Source organism: Rhinatrema bivittatum, chromosome 2, assembly GCF_901001135.1.
Source record: "Rhinatrema bivittatum chromosome 2, aRhiBiv1.1, whole genome shotgun sequence".
Taxonomy (NCBI): Eukaryota; Metazoa; Chordata; class Amphibia; order Gymnophiona; family Rhinatrematidae; genus Rhinatrema; species Rhinatrema bivittatum.
In genome coordinates this window covers 193,360,962-193,376,309 of record NC_042616.1, presented here as the reverse complement: position 1 = coordinate 193,376,309, position 15,348 = coordinate 193,360,962, and the positions used below count along the sequence as shown (strand labels likewise).

The 15,348-nt window shown below is 41.7% G+C and overlaps 1 protein-coding gene across 4 annotated transcripts in view; it reads left to right on the top strand.

The window, feature by feature from the left end:
* The window catches only part of ETV1 (ETS variant 1), a 221,801-nt gene that overhangs the window by 194,600 nt on the left and 11,853 nt on the right, over nt 1-15,348 (top strand). For all 4 annotated transcript variants that reach the window (XM_029588997.1, XM_029588995.1, XM_029588996.1 and 1 more), the window contains exon 12: nt 14,218-14,319. In XM_029588997.1, the coding sequence (XP_029444857.1) occupies nt 14,218-14,319 (102 nt within the window). The remainder of the gene's footprint in view (nt 1-14,217; nt 14,320-15,348) is intronic.

Here is a 15,348-nt window from a genome sequence, read left to right as displayed (position 1 = left end):
CAGGAGGCATGGCCCTGTGTAAAATGACTGTCCTTGAGGCCCAGACAAAATGTATTCTGTGCATTAAGAAATGTTGAAGGAAAACCAAAGGATTGCCAGCATGGTTTAATAGTGAGATTAAAAAGGCAATTAAGGCCAAAAGGGAATCATTCAAAAAATGGAAAGCAGACTCAAATGAGAAAAACAGAGAAGAGCATAAGCACTGGCAAGTTAGATGTAATAAAGCAGTCTAAGAGGGAATTTGAAAATAAACTTGCCGTAGAGGTAAAAACAAGTAATAAAAACTTTTTCAAGTATATTTGAAGCAAAATGCCTGTGAGGGAGTTAATTGGGCCACTAGATGACTGATGGCTAAAAGGGATGGTCAGGGAGGTCAAGAAAATAGCAGAAAAATTAAATTAATTCTTTGACTCTGTCTTTACTGAGAAGGATGTCAGGGTCATATGCTCACTGAACCGTTTTTTGATGGTGATGAGTAAGTGACTAAATGGAATCACTGTGAAACTGGAGGACATAATAACTCAGATTGACAGTCTAAAGAATAACAAATCGCTGGGACCATATGGTATTCACCCCAGAGTTCTAAAAGAACTAAAAAATGAAATTGCAGACCTATTTCTGGTGATTTGCAGCCTGTCATTTAAAACAGCAGAAGACGCTCAGAAGACTTGAGCGTGACCAATGTTATGCCAGTTTTTAAAAAAGGGCTCCAGTGGTGATTCAGGAATCTATAGACAGATGAACTTGACATCAGTGCTGGGTAAAATGGTCAAAGCTAACTTAAAAGTAAAATTACTGACCACATAAATGGAGATGATTTAATGGCGGGAAGTCAACATGGCTTTTGCAAAGGAAAGTCTTGCCTTACCAATTTACTAGAATTTTTGAGGGTGTAAATAAACATGCAAATAATGGTGAGATGGTTGATATATCATATTTGGATTTTTAGGCTTTTGATTCCTCTGGAAATTGGGTGGTCATGGGTTCAGAGGCAGTGGCTTATTGTGGATTGGTTACTGGATAAAAGACAGGAAACAGAGAGTAGGACTAATAGATCCGTTTTTGAAATGGAGAAAAGGTTGTTAGTGGATTGCCTGAAGGTTCTTTATCAGGACTTGTGTTATTTAGCATATTCATAAATGATATGAAGAAAGGAGCCTTGAGTGATGTGACCAGATTTGCAGATGACACAAAATTGTTTTCAGTTGATAAAAAGGTAGTGGATTATGAAAAACTGCAGAAAGATCTTGTGAGACTAGGAGACTGGACTTCTAAATGGCAGATGCTATTTATTGTGGACAAGTGCAAAGTAATGCATGTAGAGAAAAATAATCCCAACTCCAGGTACACAATGCTGAGTTATCTGTTAGGAGTCATTACACAGGAAAAGGATCTTGGAGTCCTTGTGAAAAATAGCTTGAAAACTTTGGGTCAGTGTGTGGCAGCAGTCAAAAGGGCAAATAAAATGTTAGGCATCATTTGGAAAGGAACAGTAAACAAAACAGAGAATAATATAATGCCTTTGATTAGAGCCATCGTTTGACTTCACCTTGAGTAATGTGTGTAGTTCTGGTTGTCTCATCTCAAAACAGACATAGAAAAGGTATAGAGAAGGGCAAAAAAAATGATGAAGAACATGAAAAAGCTCCCTTATGGAGAAAGGATAAACAGATTAGGACTCTTTAGCTTGAAAAAGGGATGACAGAGGGGATATCATTGAAATTTATAAAATGATGAGTGGGGAGAACAGGTAATTAGAGAATTATTATTTACCCTTTCAAACAACACTAGGGATAGATGGCAATCCCTGAAACTAGCAACCAGCAGATAAACAAATTGTAGGAAGTATTTTTTCACTCTGCACACAATCAAGCTATGGAATTTATTGCTGGAGTACATGGTCATGGAAACTGACATAGTGGGGTTCAAAAGATGATTGGGTAAGTTCCTGAAGGAAAAGTCCATAAATGTTATTAGCTGGCTAGGCTTGGGAAAGCCCACACTTATCCCTGAGAGTGAGATTCAAGAAATATATCAACTATTGGGATTTGCTGGGTAATTGTGACCTGAACTGGCCACTGTTTGAGACAGAATGCTGGGCTTGATGGACCTTAGTCTGACCAGCATAACTTATGTTCTTAGTTCAACAAGCTCTTGGTTTTGGGTTAGTTCAACTATTGTGCTATTTAGGTGTAGTGAAATTGGTGCTAAAATGAGTTTAAAAGACTAGAATCTTCAACTACCCTCCGGGTAAGGGTCCTAGGCTGTTGGGGAGGAAAGTCTTTCAGACCTCGATGCTCAATATGCACATTGTGGCCTGCCAACTATGTATGATACAATACTTACATGACTACATTGACAAGCTGAGCCTCTAGTAGAATCTCTTGACAGGTATAGAAAAGCTATCAGTGGGCTTTTCTGGATATGAAAGAGTGCAAATGCATCCAGAGGTCATTGTATGAATCATTTGGCACTGCGGCAAGATCTTCTGTGGCAGCAATTGGAACATGCCAGATGGCTTGGTTGAGAACTAGCAGCCTGCATGACAAGTTGGCTGATGTTCCAGGTTTGGATTACAATCTCTTCAGGGCTAAGATCAGAAAAAGCACCACCCAGGTTAAGGAAAAACATGCCGCCATTCAGTCCTTATTGACAAGATCAGAGCAATCTTCTTCCTCTAGTCATCTTTACTTTGCTTTTAAGTGCTCCTCCTTCCAGAGATGCCCGTTTCGCCAATTTCAACGGTATTGCGCCCCACATGTGCTATATCACCAGTAGCTTTTGGCATACAGATGTCCACATGAGAGACATCAGCCTAAGACCCTGCAACAGGCCTAGCCTAAGCCTTGACCTGTTTTTTTATGAAACTCAACCCTCAGGCTGTGGTAGAAGGATTATCTGTTCCTTGAAGAGTGGCTGAAGATCACCAAGAATGGTTGAGTACTCAAAACTGTGGAGTCTGATTACCATTTGCACTTCTTCCATTTTCCAGTGCTGCACCAATGTTTAGCCGTCAATTCAGATCTGTCTCACTTGACCCAGTTCCATCTCTAAGTGAAATTGCTTCTCAGGCATCTGGCGATAGAGCCCATCTCTCCCAAAGACCATGACAGGGATTCTATTCCTGCTATTTCCTATGGGGGTTGAGTCCCATCCTGGATTTATGAAGATTGAACAAGAGCCTATTCCCTCCATACCATCCTGTCCTTCATTTAAGCAGGAAACTGGATGTATACCCTGAATCTGATAGATGTATATGCTCATATAACCATCCATCAATCTCAATAGAAATACCTCAGTTATGCAGTGGATTCTACTCACTACCAATACAAGGTTCTTCCCTTCAAGCTGTCAGCAGCTCTGAGGATCTTCACAAAATGCCTAGCAGTATTGGTGGCACACTTTTGTTGCCAGGGATTTTGTGACTTTCTTTACCTAGACAACTGGCTAGTGACAGGACCTTCCTAAGCAGATTTGTTGTATTCCCTGCAGAAGACAAGCCACCTCCTTCAGTTACTAGAGTTCATAATCAACTTTGCCAAGTCAAACCTAGTTACTTCCCAGAGAATTAAGTGCATTGTAGCATGGACAGACTGATTAGAGGAGAACATATTCCTTGCATCATATCTGGCATATTGTCTTCAAACAATGGTCCATAATTTACCACAAAGGGATCAAGATTCGGCCTAAGCAATCCTGGTTGCCCTGGTGCACAGGGTAGCAGGAGTGTATGTGGTCCCAATGACCCGCCTCAACATTTATTTATTTATTTATTTATTTATATCTGGTCTTTTATATACCGAAGTATAGCAATCTGCCTTCACTCCGGTTTACATGAGAACAACTTAATACATTTTATTTATTTATTTATTTATTTATTTCAGATTTTTATATACCGGCATTCGAGACAGCAGTCACATCGTGCTGGTTCACATAAAACAGGGGTGCATAGTAAACATAACTATAACAATGGTGTTGAAAAGGCAGTTACATATAACAGGGTGATAAGAACTTGGCTGAGAAGGAAGAGAAAGGAAAGGTTATTAAAATTCACACAGGTAAACGATTTTATGAACATTTTTATGATTTTATGAACATTAGTGCAACTTATAACAGTAAATGTACATTTACTGTTATAACAGTAAATGTACATTTGAACGAGAGACTTATTAATTGAACGACTATTACAATCTAGAAACGAACATTTCTAACAACACATGAATTGACCATGTATATGAGTGGACCAAAAGATAATTTTAAGCAAGTTACATAGAAACTAGAGTACATCGTCGAACATAAGGTGCGTTTGTCGTCGGACATAGGGTGCATATAGCTCTTCGTGTATGGGTATGTTGGTCTGAAGGAAGAGTCCGAATTCGGTAGGCGGAGGGGGCAAGACTTTTTATTCACTGAAAAAGCTACAACATTAGGAGTCCATGGATGGGTGAGGGATTTGGTAAGGTGAGAAATGAGAGAGGGGAACATTCGAGAAGATTAGTGTGTGTCAAGCAGAGGTGGGGAATGAGTTTGGAAGTTGCATGCAGTTTAACCAACACCATCTCTGAAAGTTTGGCTGAATAACCATGTTTTGAGTTCCTTTTTGAAGGAATTTGAAGGAATTTGAAGGAGTTCCTTTTTGATGTCGCTAAGTGTGCTTAGGTACTGTGGTAAGGAGTTCCATATAATTTGGGTCCTGCGATGGAGAAGGCTCTGTTCCTAGTATTGGTAAGCTTTGCTAAAGGAAGAGAGGGTATGTCTAGGTGTAGCTTGCAGGCTGTTCTGGTTGTACGTTGAGATTTGTGTTTCTGAATCATGTTATTGAGGGCGGAGTTGTCTTCTTTGTAAATTGCATTGTGAACTATTGTTAAAGTTTTGAATTCATGGAACATTAATTCAAGACTTTGAATTCAAAACATGAATTCAACTTTCACAGGGTGATCCCACCAGATATGGAGGCCCCATTTGGAGCTATGTGCCAGCTGATATGCATTGAGAGTATTCTTGCATCTCCTTCAAGGAAAAAAGAATTTTGATCCAAGCCAAAAACCAATTAGAAATGTTCTCTGTTAACAAACAAATGTAATATGGGCAACAGAAGAGGCCTTCGTAATTAAATTAAAAACATTAAAGTTCCGGTTTGAATTCTTCGTGGCTGACACATGTGATAGAGCTGACAGGGCTGGAAAGCAGGGCAGAGTTGTGCTACAGAGACATTTTTTTTCTCTCTCCTCGCTTAAGGAGCTGTCATGACCCATAGCTATACTGATGAGTCCATGTTTTAGGAGCAGTGCTAGCCTGTAGAAATGGTGGAGGCAGAATTTTGGAGCAGCATATAGCTGCAGAGTCCAGAAAGCATAAGGCTGTGTTTGTTGTCAGCCACTAGGCTGTGAAAGGCTTCCTGGCAGCACTGCGGGGTTAAGGCAGGAGGTAGAGTGTGGGAATGAATCAGTTTTGTGACAATGATGTGTTGCTGGGGTGAGGTATTTTGCTTCTTCCTGGTCTGTGGGGGCGGAGTTCATGGTGGCCCTTCTTTATTGCTACAGAGTTTGCTCATGCGGCAGCAGTGTTAGGGAGCTGCTGCTGCTGTCTAAGGGGGCCAAGGTCAGATGCAGGCCATGATGTTTCATGATGCCACAATGACATCACTTCCAGGACCATGGTGGAACTGAAGAAAAATAAAATACCTTTAAAAACGAGGAAATAAAACAGGTCAGTGAGCCCTACAGAAACCCCAGATGGGGTTTTCAAAGATTAAAAACTACAAAAATAGTGATTATTCCAGTGCCAACAAAAAGTGATTAAAATCACTTAAAATTCACAGAATATGTAAAAGAAAGCACAGGGGATTTCAGTCTAGACATGAGAGACCTCCAAATTAGCCTTCATTACATTTAAAAATTAAGAGAAAAGTTTAATAACAATTAAAATTGATGTATTCTTTAAGATTAAATGGGGCAAAATAAAGGTTAGGATTGGCAAAGCTCACATCAGACATCTCTTAAAATGTCTAATAAACATAATTAGAGAAAAAGAATGTAAAAATACAAATTTATTGCATAAAAAGACTCCAGTCCAGACAACTGTAGATAGTCCAGTCCGGGTTTTTGGCATGTTAGAGCATGGCTTGGCAGAATTGCTATTTGAAACAGGTACTGAAGCCATCGCCATAGCAACCAAGCTGGCTCATGTGTCAGAAATGTTCACAACAGGGTGAGATAGCCAGAGTAAGAACATCTAAGCTATCCTGTGACCATCTCCTCTGGAGTTTCTTGGGCCATTTTATTAAAAACTAATGATATCAAAAAATTATTTCCTATAATACTATCTTAGGCAGAGGTATACAATACCATAAACAGCATTTTAAAGTATCACATAAGCACTACTTTCTCTTATAACGTCAGAAGAAGAAGGATATCTCTAGGATGGAAAAATCTGTCAGTCTAGAATCTCTGAGGAGAAAACATTTTTCTGTTGTGCTTGTCAGAAGTGCTGCAGCTGAACTCTGCTTTAAATGCAGATATACAGTGAATGCTCTATAGATTTTGAAGGAACAATTGTAGGCACATTGATGTGTCTGTTTTAGTATAAATGGGAAAATATTCTTGTTAAAAAAAATTGGAGAGAAAACCTAAAGGTAAGAGATAGAGTTGTTAAGAATAATTCTCTAGCTGGATTGCATGGAGAACATTTACCAGCTTTTATAGAAGTATGAAAGATTGTTTAGAGAATTCTCAAAAGAAACAAATGGGCGAAAAATAAGCTGAGTGCTATCTATTGCCTCAGTTCTAACAGAGTTAATACAGTTGTTGCAATTTTAGGGTGACAACAAACACTGAGAAGTAAATTCTTAAAAGAAGCTGGAGTTATTCCTTGAAGCATATTGCGCATACAAAAAAATAGTAGCAGTCTGTAATGTATACATATGACAAGTGGTTGAAGAAAGCTAGTGAGAAGTTTAGTGATGGGGGCTGTATGTGGCGGGGGTTGAAAGACTGTTGTGCACGGATTGGGAGAGGGATCTTGGGGTAATAGAGTTTGGAGATATGAAGGCAGTGAAGCAATGTGACAAGGCGATAGCTAACACCAGAAGAATGCTGGGCTGCATAGGGAGAGGAATAACCAGTAAGAAAAAGGAGGTGGTGATGCCCTTGTACAGGTCTTTGGTGAGTCCTCACCTGGAGTACTGTTTTTCAGTTCTGGAGACCACATCTCAAAAAAGGATAGAGACAGTATGAAAACAGTCCACAGAAGAGGCGACCAAAAAGGTGTGGAGTCTGTATCGGAAAAGATATGAGGAGAGGCTGAAGGATATAAGTATGTGCACCTGGAAGAACGGAGGCTCAGGGGGGGATATGATACAGACCTGCAGATACATGAAAGGTTTTAATGATGCATGATCTTCAAACCTTTTCCATTGGAAAGCAAACAGTAGAACTAGGGGTCACAAATTGTAAATTGAGGTGGGGGTGTGGGGGGAGATAGCTCAGAACCAACATCAGGAAACATTTCTTCACGGAGAGGGTGTTGGATGCCAGGAATGCCCTTCTGGAAGAGATGAAGAGGACAGAAACAGTAAACGAATTCAAAAAGACATGGGATAAACACTGTGGATCCCTAAAGGCTAGAGGTGGAAATGAAGAAAAGAGTGCATGGGGGTGACCTGCATGGAGCGGCAGCTATCACCCTTAACAGAAGGCACTGCATTACTACCCTTAACCAATTATCTTTTATGATTTTGACACAACTTCACCATCGCTGTCTGCTTCGACAGCAGGGGGGAAAGGGAATTGGATTCAGATGACAGCCAACGCTGGGCCCTGATTTTTTCGGTCTGGGGTACTGATACACAGACATTAGGGAAAAAGTGCAGGACTGCTTCTTCAGCCACGTCCAAAGCATGTTCAAGCAGCATTGTCTGAATTATCAAGAAGGCTGCTCATCCTGCAAAAATGTTCCGAGCAGTAATTTTGTTATGCATTTGATAGTTACTTGGTTTTGATTGTAAATATTACTACCCTTAACATAAGGCTTGGAGGTTACCTGCACTGAGTGGCAGTTACTACTATAAGAAACATACTGGGGAGACTGGATGGACCAGTTGGTCTTTTTCTGATATCATTGTTATGTTATTATGTTACTATGTACCATAAAAAGGTTTTGTGACTAAAGTACTACAACTTGTAAATCACCATTTCAAACAACATCTTACTTCAATATATAATGTTTAAGTTAATATGTTTCCAGAAAAGAAACTGTTCCATACAGACAGAAAAGTGAGTGTATGAAAACAATATAATAATTCTTTCAAGAATTAACCTTAGGGGGATTCAATTATTTATTTTATACTAGTTATAAAACCAGTTTCAGCAAAATTATAGGACAACACCCAGAGAACATTTAGATGCATGACGTACTGGTGCCAGAGTAGAGAGTATATTTCCTTTTAAGATTATTTTAAGTACAGGATATCGATGGGAAGGCTACAGGAGAGACAGCACACTGAAAGCGGTGAAAAGCAAGAGAGAATAGTGCTCCCTAGCTATGCATGTGTTAGGATTCGTGGGTTTGGGCCCTTGGCCCGAGGTGAGGGTTGATGCAATCTGCGGGGAGGAGCCCCACAGGTCCTCACCGTCGGGAGGTGAGGTCAGCTGCAGCAGGAGATGATGGTAGAGGAGAAGAGCGACCTGTGTCACTGCCACGTGACCGCAGGAGCCTGTAGAGAGAGTACTGTGAGAGATCCTGAGGAGCGGGGTAAGAGACACAGTTCGGAGAGGAACTCACAGTAGTCAAGGAGAGCTGGAGATGCAGGTGCCAGAGCAGGAACCTCCAACGGTGAGGCGCTAGGCAGGCCCCGAGGAGCGGGGAGCGCGAGACAGGAACTTCTGGAGGTAGGCAGCAGAGACTGTCTCGGGGGCGGGGCTGCGTAGCGAGAGAGGCTCTGGTTGATGACATAGGCCGTCCCGTGGGTCGGGGAAGCCCAAGTTGAATCTCCGAAGTAGTGACGTCAGCAACCCCGAGGAGCGGGGTATGCGCACGAAGGAATCTCCAATGGAGAAACTGAGGCACTGCCCCGAGGAACGGGGGAGGTGCAGAGTACAGTCACTGGTGTAGAACGTAGGCACTGCCCCAAGGAGCAGGGAAGCACAGGCAAGTCACTGGTGTAGAATGTAGACACTGCCCCAAGGAGTGGGGAGGCGCAGGTGCACTCTCTGGTGTAGGCACTGTCCCGAGGAGCGGGGAAGCAGCTCGTCGAATCTCCAAACCAGCAACCAGGATCTCTGGGAGGCACAGGGCTAGCCCGAGGAGCGGGGGAGGCCAGGAGACCGAGTCTCCAAGTAAAGTGCAGCAGGCCCCCAGGAGCAGGTACCCAATCCCAGGTCTAGAGTCGCAGAAAGGTCCGAACAGGAGCCACGGTCCGAGAGATAGCAGGAATACCAGTAGCAAAGGAACTCGTTGCCAAGTCAGTTTGCTAGGGGCGAAGGCAGTGCTTAAGAATCCCAACCTAGTGATGTCATCCGGTGGGGACGCCCCTGAGGTTCCCGCCCTTGGGTCTTCAAAGGAAAGTCTGGGAGCGCGCGCACGCGCCTAGGAAGGCCCAGAGTCGGCGTGGGTGGCAGCGGCATCCCAGCCGCCATGCGGAGCTTTGAGGTATGCGGCAGCAGCGGCTGGCCCCAGCTGCGAGTAGACCCGGAGAGGAGAGCAGGGCAGCACAAGACGTGAGTTGAATCGGTCGCAGCCGTCTGCGACCGACAGTCATAACAGTAGGTCACTCATGCTAGCAGTAACCTGCAAGCTAGCTATGGTGGGGAGATGAATCACTGGATTCTAGCTACATTTGCAAGTCTCAAACACAAGCTGCATATTCAAGAAATTTACAGCTTAGTGTATATACACAAACTGAGTCAGAGCGAGGTCTAGCTAGACAGAAGCATCCATAGAAACAAAGTGAAAGTTAACATCACAGAAACAGAAATACAAACACAAGAGAAAGAAAAAGAAGAAACTAAAATACAAACAACTACCAAGAAAATAAAAAAAACCAAAACAATACATTAACATTCTTACCTTACAGTGTTTCTGTGAGAAGTGTTATCACATATGCAAAAAAAAAAAAATCAAAGAAACACATTCTTTGAAATTAACACCAGAAAAATATTCTTATTATAAAACAGTCTGTAGTGTAATATATTATTTTATCTGATGATTACAGCCTAACATAAGTGAGAACCAGTTTCAAATAGTTTTATAGCTTTTGAAAATAGCTCTTTTAAATGTTATATTATTTGCTATAGTTGTATAAAAATTGTTTTCACTACTGAATATTGCAGCTTGATTAATATTTATGAAATAATATAGTTGAAATATTGAAATCTCCAAATTAATTTTGATTCCATCTGGTTTGATTTAACCCCTGCCTTCCCTCTCTACCCCTGGGAGATTAGCTGGGTGGGTTTCAGACCCTCTTTCCTATTGGATCCCTGGTTGGAAGTTGAACTTTTATTCTCTTGTAGCTCCCACTCTTGCATGCAGTATCCAGTGATTCAACACAGAAACCCTATTAAACGTATTTGCCATCGTAAGTGGGAGGGACACTGCTCACAGGAGGGGATGAGTTAGACAAGGAGGCATAGGGTTCTGAACCTTTTTCCAGAAATCGCTGAGAATTTGAGAGTGGGCTCACAATCACCAAGCTTTTCTCCAAGTGGATCACCTCATCAGGATGTTTTGCTCCCATGAGTGGTCCTTAGACCAGTTTGGCAGACAGGCTATTCGACCGCTGTGGTCGCCCTTCAATCAACTTGTTCACTTCAGAAGACAACAAGAAAGTTGAAAATTTTTAATCTATTCTTCAAAGCAAGTTCAGATCCACTACAGATGTTTTTCTGCTTAAGTGGGATGCAGATCTGCTTTATGCCTTTCATCTACTTCTGCTGGTAGTGAGGACAGTGTAGAACGTACTCAAAGACTGGGTACATCTTATCCTAATTTCTCTACCTTGGCCCAGGCAAGTATGGCTCCCTTAATTAGGTTGCCAATCTGCCTGCCTATCCCCCTGGGGCACAATCCAGTTTTACTAACCCAAAAGGACGGTTGTCTGTGTCATCTGATCCTACCCTCTCTGAACTTGGCAGCATGAATGTTGAGTGCTCAATTGTCCAACATTATCACTGTCTGAGGTTGAGGACATTGTGATTTTGGCCAGAAAGCTGTTCATTGGATGAGAGTATAGTTTTAAACGGAAATATTTTTCATCTTGGTGTCAGGCAGGCCTCTCGAATCTGTTCACCTCTACTCCAAAAGATCCTCTTCAGTACTTGTTCTCCCCTTCTCTTTGGTCCCTAGTGCATCATCGGTCAAAGTAAATCACCGTACCATTGGCAAGTGGATGGAAAGCCAATCTCTGTCCATCCTCTGGTTTTGAAGCTCAGATTTATGGCAAACAATGCCCACCAATGCCTTGAGATCTCAATGTCATCTTGGCGCAACAGATGAAGCCTCCCTATGAACCTCTGGAGTCAGCTTCCTTGAAATTTCTCATGTGGAAATTGGTGTTTCTAGTTGCTATCACTTCAGCTAGCAGGGTCAACGAGCTACAAGCATTTATTCACTACTCTCTATATCTACAGTTTTTCCACAGCAAAGTGGGGCTTCACTCTCACCCCAAGTTTCGGCATTTAATTGAATTGAGCCATTGTTTTGCTTATGTCCTTTCCAAGACCTCATGCACATAAAGGGATAAGGCCTTCCAGTCACTGCCCTGCAAAAGGGCCTTGACTTATTATCTAAAGAGATCGCAACCCCATCGTCAGGCTTCTCAGTTTTTCATCTCTTATGATCCTAACAGACAGGGAATAGCTGTTGCCAAGCACATTTTGTTCAACTAGCTTTCAGACTGTATCGCACATTGCTATGCTCTGGCTGGCCTCCAGATTCCAGATTCTGCAAAGGCGCATCAAGTAAGAGCTATGGCTAAATCAATGACTCACCTAAAAGTAAAGCTGCAACTTGGTCATCAGTTTATACCGTCATGTCCCATTACAATCTAGACAATCTCTCTAGAATTCACAGTAGCTTTGGGCAAGCAGTTTTGCCCATCCTGTTCACCCAATATTCCACTCTCCATAAGGGGTTCAGGTTGGTTTTTTCAGTAAGTGCGCTACTGCAACCTCATTTGGGACTGCCCACATGTCATGGCTAATTCAGACCGGTTTGCCAATGAAGAAGGTAAGTTTTCTTACTGTAGGCAGCAGGATGAATTAGCCATACTTAATACCCACCCACATCCCTGGAGAGAACTACCTATCTAAAGCTAAGTTCTACAATCGACCGAAGGGCTCATACGGCAGGGTGTGCATGTGGGAACTCTCATGCATGATCAGTGGTAAAATGTTACTGAGCTAGAGAGATGGATCTGTATGGTGCCGTCAGATAATGTCACATATATATCATAATTAATTCATCCTGCTATCTTAGGACAACCCCATTTATGGTAAGCAAATTTGCCTTTCAGCACATTTTCACTGTATATTTTTAATAGAAACTTGATTTTTTTTTTTTTTTTTACTTCTACCCCTGTGATCAGAGATAAAAAAAAAAAACTTTAAAATTTGGAATTCCTCTTAAATTTTGTCAATAGCGTCTAAATATGAAGGGGCCTAAAAGTTGGAGGAGGTGTGGGAGGTGCTTGAGGGATTTGATGGAAATTACGATTGAGGGGGTAGACAGGGTGGTTGGGTAAATTTCATTTTTAGCTTTTGGTTTCACTTTTTAAAAATTATGGAGTTAATGTTCAAAGGAATTAGACGTTTAAATGTAACACATTATAGAAATTTTCAAAAGCCATTTATTCGAGTAAAGTGCACTTACGTGAGTAAATCCTATGGCACGTATTGTAGCAATTTTTAAATTATTTATGAGATTTTAAATTACAAAGTTAATTGCTTGTTACAGAAATACATGGTTTCTACAGTAGAAATCAAAATGTAAAGAAAAATGCTAATTCAAATCGACAGTCACAATGTAGTTATCTACATCAATGCAGAAAATACCTGGAGAGAGGAAGGAAATAACAAAAGAGAGTATACTGAAGATAACCATAATCAAAGAAAAGGCAATAACATAGTAATAACAGCGGTATAATGCTTATAGCTCTAAGATACTTGGGGTACAGGGAGGAGGTAAGTGGCCTTTGGGCCTCTATAAAATTGTTCAGGCAGGAACAAAATAAAACATTTGTCACCCCTATTGACGTATTTACAGGGGTAACGGAGTACAAAGGAAAACCCAAAGGAAATAATTTCCTGCCAAAAAGATACAAAACCTTTCCTCTTAACTTGAGTTGCTTGAGCAAGATAGAGGTTGACCATAACTTCCTAAAATATATATTTTTTTTACCTGCATATTTTGCATGTGGGATAAATAACACATGTTTATCCCACATGCAAAATGAAATCCCCCAATGTATCTCAACCTACCAGCCCCTGGTTCTGTCTCTTTCCCCACTGGGAAAATTATATACACCCACGGAAGGGGAAGGCCATTTTCAAAGGGGGTTTTCCACAGGTGAATGTTCATTTACCTGTGCAAATCTCTTCAAAAATTGGCCTCCATAGCTTTTAATTTATTCTGAATTTTAACTGTGATATTGTAATTGTTATGCAGTGTTGTGTGTGTTTTAATGTTGTTGTAGTCCACTTTGTGCTAGTTTACCTGCAAAAACAGTTTCTAAGGTTGTAATTACGTTTAAATTAAAATCCTAATGCGCTAGGTTAGCTCGGCATCATTACATCCTGCCTGATGCATCTACCTGGCACTGAAAATTTGTGAGTGAGCTGGACTGCTCATACTCGGGGCCAGGCATTTCCCTGCTCATTGTAGAGGGAACAGGTACAAATTTCACTGTTATTAATCTTCTTGCAACCCTGAAACGGTCATGTAAATTTCCCATTGTCATGCTCAGTTTGCAGGCTCATTTGTTCAAGGATGAACAGCTTTTATACCAGTGGTTTTCTTTTTTTTTTAGAAAGGATGCAATGAGAGAGAAAGTTATCTTTAGCTTATATATTGTAATGTGATCAGATGGAGGTTGTCTCATAGTAACCATTTCTTTTCTCTTGCAGATGCATGCAACATGTTTTTTTTAACAGAGTTTCTGAGAGCAGAATTCACTTGTTAGGTTCATTTAAACAAATCAATAATTATTCTTTTCTGTGGCAGGTGGCACGTCGCTGGGGGATTCAGAAAAATAGACCAGCTATGAACTATGATAAGCTTAGCCGTTCACTCCGCTACTATTATGAGAAGGGAATCATGCAAAAGGTGAGATCCTAAGGCTGCATTAACACACACTGGAATGCAGCCAATCCTCAGTTCACAGCACTTTGACAGGGCAGGCAGGGCATGGCCATGCATTAGAGGGGATATGCCCAGTTCTGAGCAAGGAGAGAAGATTGCTTGCGATCATGGCCTGATTTTAAAAGGGCCGCACGGATTTTAAAATAGGCCCGGCCACGCACATAACCCCCGAGCCCTGCAAAAGGGGTGGGGGTGGGGTGGGGGGCAGATTGGGACAGCGCCATTAGCCGCTGTCCCGGGGAAGCACGCTCTGGCAGCCGGCTGGCACGCAGAGTTTACTTCTGCTCCCGAGGAGCAGTAAGTATAAAAATTTAAAAAATGGGGAAGGTTAGGGGTCGGGGAGGAGAGGGGAAGAGGGAGGAAGGATAGGGGTAGGGGTAGGAAAGTTCCCTCCCAGTTCACTTCTGAATTGGCGCAGACTGGGAGGGAACTGGGCAAAGGCCCGATTGTGTCGCCGTGCATACTTTAGAATATTCCCCCACCCCGCGTGCATGTTATAGAATGATCGCGTCCATGTGCGCATGCCGGGACCCTCTCGTTCATGGATACGCACGCGCTCCTTTTAAAATCGACCTTCTATTGCAGTGACCTATCCAGGCCAGAAAGGTCATAGAGCATCAGTCTCCGAGGAGGCTTCCCTCTATCGTCTAAGCTTTGGAGGGTTTTTGAGTTGTCCAAGCATGTTTTCTGGAGCGGGAGATGTATAAATAGGGGAAAAGGGTGATTAAAAACTGCACTGGAATATGTTGGTTTTGTAGGTCATGCTGAAAGGATAGCCTCTCCTGATATTTCTGTTGCTAATGTTTCACCTGCTTGACTACTTAACTCTATAGTTCACATGTTGCTAGTTTAAACATACATGAACATATGTCACTTAATATATTAATTGTATTTATATAGGGATCCATTTCATTGACTAGAATTCTATTGCTGGATGGTTTATAGAACATCCTTTACATGTAATAACACTAAGTGATGCAGATACATTCATTG